Here is a 6,198-nt window from a genome sequence, read left to right as displayed (position 1 = left end):
GCGAATTTCACAGTTCTTCGTGACAAAAAGAAGTGTTAAGGAGCGGGCAGAAAGGAGAAAAACATGGGCGGGTAGAGGGTGAGAGTCGCGAATCAAGGGTAGTGAGAGCAGCGTGTGCGCATAAGCGTCGGGGAGGACGCGGGTGCGAGAGAGAAGGGCGAGACGAGGGAGACGCGGTACGCGCCGGGCGACCTCCCCTCCAGCTTGGCACCCACACCCCCTTTCGCACACGGACGCGCGAGCTTCATGGCTATGTGGAAACTCGAGCAGACAGCCAGTCGCTCGGCGTTCGCTCGGCAACGTGGCTCAAAAGTGGTGCTGTCTCGCGTGATTCGAACAAGCGCACCGAAGGGACGAGAGTGCGTCCGCGGGTCGCGACGATGCCACCCCTCGTCTACCGACATCGGCCAACGTGGTCAGTCCCGGTCACCGTAGGTTAGAGGTCGACGAAGGGCGACGACGCGATTCGATCGGCGATCGTCCTCGCGGAATCCACAGGTATCCCCAGCGTCGCAGGGGTCCATTACCACCGTCGACGCTACGCCCGTCGATACGCGGATCGTTCTCACGCGCGCGAATGTCACGGACGCGCGTTCGCCAGGCAATCGAATTTGAATCGCTCGCTTTGACGTCCCGCGATTGACTGACACACGCGCCAATAGCAGTGCGGCCGGACAGGAGCAAACGGTCGCGATGATCGAGGAAGACGTAAAGTGTTGCCACGAAGTGCTGGTGAACGGTGAAGAAGAATGCCCGATAACGACTGGGGTTTGTGCGCGGTCGAACGTGGAGCGCGCCGGCCGTTCGGGGATCCAAAGGTTTCGTGTTTCCTGCTAGGAAATTCAACGTCGTTCAAACTGGTTCAGATATAATCGGCAGCGCCTAGTGTTTCAGTTACGTTCGCATCAGGTCGATGGAACCGCATAATCGGTAGATCAAAGCTTTCCGCGGAGCTTTCAGCGAGGAATTCGATGGGGAAGGATCTGTCGGGTGAGCCGGCAGAAAACGTAATAAACTTGAGGCGGGACAATGCCGCCGTTTTAGATTGAATACAAAGCCGGGCGGAGGTTTTTGATCTCGTTGCAAAATATTGAATCGATCTGGGAGTAGCGGGGGCGGGCCAGGAGGTGAATGGCATGGCTTAGGACGACTTCCGTGTATCCTATGGTCGGGTGACGGTGCCGAGGATCATCCCCCTGACGCACACCGAGCGGTGATACACTCGATACGTGGATCTTGCGCAGAATATGGGGCAGACACGAGGAGTGCTCGGCGACGTACGCGTGGCAGCACGAGGAAATCCTCGGGATCGGTATCTGATTTAAACCGGTGGACCTCTAATCGGGAGGACTGCGTTCTCTCCCCGATATAAGCCGGGGGAAATCGCGTCGTCAACGCGATCCGATCTGCGTTCAATCGCGCTAGTCAATCGGTCCCGTTAAACTATCGACGATGGACAATCATGGATAAACGCGGCCACGGGACGGAAGTGTGACAGGTGTGATCGATGGTAAGCGCCCATCCGAATCGTTTAATCAACGAAGACGGTAGATAAGAATAACGATCGTTGAACCTCGAGCTTTCACGTTATTATCACAGACCGTCGCGATCCCAGCGATAAAGTCTGTCCCGCGATATTCAACGTTTTAATAATGCTCGACACCGGCGCAGTCCGCGTGATCATCTTAAACGTGTCAATTATTATTTTCTACTCGAGATTCTATTGACCGAGGAATGCCGAGGCGTGTCAAGGATGGAGGCGTGCGCGATTTGAATTGCTAAATAGAGCTTAGTTGCTATCAATTAAACCGCGATTTGACGAGTAGAGGAAACGAGACCCGGTCCGACTTAGTTAGCGAAAGACGCTCGAATTAAAGGGGATATAAATAAGGGATGGCAGCGAAAGGGGAAGTGAATATCGCGGTATGCATGTGGAATACAAAATATCTGTTTTCTCGTGCATTAACAACACACGCTAAACGCTCCGTGGAAAGTACCACTGGCTTTCGAATTTTAATGGCGCCTATAAATCCCTGATAAGCCAATCGTTCGAATTAATATCCGTGTAATATTTATTCCTTTTTATCGCGCGATTCCCGAGTCCTCGTTTCTACATTTGTATTCCGTCGATGCTGCAGCGGGCGGGCACAATTTATTTACCTCGTTGTTAATTAAATTCAGTTTTTAATATCGGTACCAGAAATATAATAAAACGAATAAAAATCGACGAATATAAAGATGATTGAAATTTAATTCTCCTCTTTTCGATTAATTAATTATCTCTGGGGGCAGTGCGTGTTTGTTATTGATTTATGATTAATTTGCATTCGCTCCGAGACGTAAGACAGTGCGTGTTACCTGTTGCACATGCAATCATTGCATATTCTACACGAGTCTTCGACAATCATTGCGAACTACGTCGTTCGCCTACAACTGATTCCATTTTTAATTAAGATCGCACAATCGTGGAAATGAGAACTACTACGAAACCGTGAAAAAGATCTGAAGCTACTGCAATGCTCTTGGCAGAACTTCTTGTTAATCGTGTCGTAATTAATTATACAATTATTTTGATAATTAATCTAAGTCGCAGTCGCCATCTTTTTACCGGTTGATACATAGCGACCGGACGCCTTTCTCCGGCTGCAAGAACGATCAATCTTAAGTACAGCGATTTCGTTTCTTGCGAGACGGAATTCACCGTCGCGTCGGCTACGCAGAATGAATTGCATATTGTATTCCCATTGCGAACACGGGAACGTTTCTTTTCTCGCTGCCACTGGATCATCCGCGAAGAGTCTCTTCATGCGTTCGCGATTTTATAAAAGACCCGAAATCCATGGGATAAAACGCAACCTTCGGGAATGCTTCGCAGGTATAATCCTCGAAAATGCCGGGAGCATGAGCGAATAAGTATTGGATACGTTCCTCGATATTCGCGTAAGTTTGTCCTTGCGAATTTGAATTAACTCTACGAATTTTCTGCATATTTACTTTCGCCTATTTCCCGATCTCTCTGACATGTACAAGCAATGCTAAAAAGTTGTCGTAATATTTGGAAGACAGAAATCGTTTCGTTTGAAGAAACAGCATTTTATAGATTGAATTTTTCAGAGAATTATTACAATTACGATCGCGAATTAAATTTGAATGCAGATACGTGTACACAGATAGTAAACTGGAACGGGGCGCGGGAACTGACGTGACTCGGTGGGAAATTTACACTGCATTAACCTTTGTATATACGATTTCACTGTTGAAAAAGCTAATGGCGGTAACGTGTGTCCTTCTGATTTACACGCGAGCCGGGCGAATATAACGCGCGTAATTACATAAAGACAACGCGAAGGAGGATGAAAAAAGGTGCCGGGCGGCCGGGTAAATGCCGGAGCTGTCGCGCGAGACGAAATTTCAACGCCGCATTCTTCACTCAGAATTATAACGTCGTTTTGCATATTTCCATATTCAGGTATCACCGCGTTGTTACTCAGACGACGAAAGAACCATTCAAAGAAAATGCATATCATTCCATTGCTATTAATTACGGGTATTTTAAAACGCGTCTGAATAAATCCCAAGGACAGAGAGCAATGATACTAATTTTCCACCCGGTCCAGAATTGGTCATTCTCTGTCGTTTTCACTTTATCATTAGAAATCTTCGCTGAATACAAGATACGCTTTTGAGATATTCGCGTCACGAGAGTTACTCAAAATGTCGTCATTATTTTCCTGACATTTGCCACCGAGACACAACAGTTTCCCGCGATAAACTTTTCTTACAATGTCTACGAGGCACGCGAAGTCGCCGGGATACGTAGTAAGCGGCGAAATGACGCGTGTGTCTCGGATAAAATAAAGGAGAGACGCGGTCGTATCATTGCACCCGTATATATTCCAGAAACACGCAGGGGGGGTAGGGTAGGTACTCACCCCGGGACAGTTCAAAAGATAGTGGCTCACGATAGAGTCGATTCGGCTCGCTAAGTGTATGTAGAACCGGGAAAGCGGAAGGTCCGAAGGGATAAGGAGATGATTCCTGTCTCTAAGAGGGATCCCGCGCTTCCCACGGGAGGACCCCGAGACCCAAGACGTCTGCGTCCCTTTTTTTCCCATTACAGGAGGAACACTTGTAATTTCTATCCATTTGTCACTCCGTCTCTACTTCCCATGGAGTCCTTTTCACTTCTGCGATGAGGGTAACTGCTGACCTTAAGAGCAGTTTTCCTTTAATTCTGAAATTGCTCCAGTACGACTCGTTCATGATTCATCGATCTTCCATCTTGTATAAAAAAGATAACGACGAAGTTGTTCATCGTGACGACAGCTATGAAGATCCTATCGTCGTTCTAGCGACACTCCTGTTCCGAATAAGTAATAATCTCTTAACCCCTTCCCCATTTTTCCACCGAGCTTAATCCACTGTTCAGTTTGAAACCGCGCTTTCGAAACTCGTTAGATCGCGGCGGTTACCGGCCATGATTACGTTTAATCAAACTTTTTCCAGCCGTGTTCGAGCCACCCCTAGTTCCGTGTCGCGCCGCGCGCTTTACCGTACCGGAAGTAAAATTAAGATACAAGCCGATGCCGGGGGCACGCGAACCAACTTACGTTTTCATTTTACAACGCCGTTACGCGGATAAGAGTCCCGCTGACCGGCGGTTCTCCGTTACAGAGATTCTCCGCGAGGGATTCCAATGATACGCGGTGATCGGTGGGAAGGCAGCCGCAGCACCTCGTCCCTCGCGTGCGCAGACCCGTGGAACCCTTATCGGCTCCCGGGACGCGCGAGCAAACCGAAAGCTTAGATAACGGCCACGAGAATGCCGGACGAAATCGAAGGAACGAGACAAGTGCAATCGCGTTTGAAGATCTCGTGATCGGCATCGACGATTTCCGGATCCGGGTAGAAAATGGGCGCGAGGACGAACAGTGAACCATTGGCGGTCGGGTCCATCGTGGGGAACATGGGGCTGGACCGAACCGATCTGTTGACCGGTAACGAGACCAAGGACACCGCGGCCGTCCGCGAGGAGACCGTTCTCAACGACGTTTTCTCAAGGGACCAGCCGACCGACCAGTTGAGCGTCGAGCAGCTGGGTTGGTACAACGAGTCGACGACGACGGTCGGCTCGTTCTCCTCGTCGTCCTTCTCGCCGACGCCCGACAATTACACCGGCATATCGGACCTGTTCGTGTTCGAGGACCTGAACGATTACATCAACCGATTGAACTACAGCGCGTTCGTTAACCTGACGGCCTACTACGACGGCGGGGCGAATTTGAGTCTGAACGGAACCGTGAACTGCAGCTCGTCGATCGGGTCCGGGGACACCGTCAGGCCTGGCGAGTGCGACACGGACGAGAAAACCAACAGCTGGTGGGCTCTGATCCTCGTGATCGTACCTTGCTTAACACTCTTCGGCAACGTCTTGGTCATTCTCGCCGTTGTCCGGGAACGGGCTCTCCAGACCGTCACCAATTATTTCATCGTCAGCCTGGCTGTCGCCGATCTCCTCGTCGCCGTGCTCGTCATGCCGTTTGCCGTCTACGTTCTGGTAAGTTTTCTATATCTATAGTTAACACTTTCGCTAGTTTAGGTCGTACGATATACGGATAGACCGAAGAGTGACTGAAACTGCAATTTATAGTCGTTTTTCAGTTCTTAATTCGTAGTTGTCAACTGGTTGTTGCATATCAATGTGTTTCGTGATGCATGATTAATGAAAGTTGAGGATATATTTTTAAACGTTGATCAATAATGAAATAGAACGTTTAAAAATATGTCCTGGATTTTTATTAATGTATCACGAAACACATAGATATGCAATAAACAGTTGACAACTGAGAATTAAGAACTGAGAAACGACTATAAATCCAACCGGAATGTCTCGTTCATTTAAATAGTATGAAATAAAATTGCATGAAAGTCGAACCATTATTTTCCGTTATTTCATAGGACTATGAATGGGTGAACTTTATTGTTTGCCTCTTCATTTATCGTTTCACTATACTCAGTTTAATTTCTTGACCAATGGTTCTAGACGTTTTAAGGATGTATCGGCTATACAGTCAATCCCAAAAGTTTATGTATTTTAGAAAAACGCATTTCCTATGATTAAAAAGAAATTAGACGTCGGAAGAACAATGCTAATAATAAATAGCTACGTGCTAAAAAGTATAGAAGGAAATATCCAAT

The 6,198-nt window shown here is 48.0% G+C and overlaps 1 protein-coding gene across 5 annotated transcripts in view; it reads left to right on the top strand.

Moving 5' to 3' along the window:
• The first annotated feature begins 262 nt into the window (after positions 1 to 262).
• Dop2R (dopamine D2-like receptor) overlaps positions 263 to 6,198 on the top strand; it is a 96,045-nt gene continuing 90,109 nt past the window's right edge. For 3 of the 5 annotated variants that reach the window (XM_018026283.2, XM_018026273.2, XM_018026263.2), the window contains exons 1-2: positions 265 to 1,510; positions 4,675 to 5,557. In XM_018026283.2, coding sequence (XP_017881772.1) covers positions 4,913 to 5,557 — 645 coding nt within the window. In that variant the 5' untranslated portion in view covers positions 265 to 1,510; positions 4,675 to 4,912. Of the gene's footprint in view, positions 1,511 to 2,250; positions 4,374 to 4,674; positions 5,558 to 6,198 lie in introns of those variants that run through there. The other 2 variants (XM_018026292.2, XM_026814120.1) reach the window with 2 other exon arrangements.

This window comes from Ceratina calcarata, unplaced genomic scaffold (assembly GCF_001652005.2).
Source record: "Ceratina calcarata isolate Rehan_Ccalc_2016 unplaced genomic scaffold, ASM165200v1 scaffold12, whole genome shotgun sequence".
Classification (NCBI taxonomy): Eukaryota; Metazoa; Arthropoda; class Insecta; order Hymenoptera; family Apidae; genus Ceratina; species Ceratina calcarata.
Note: the sequence above shows the minus strand (reverse complement) of the source record. Positions and strands in the feature narration are given on the sequence as shown.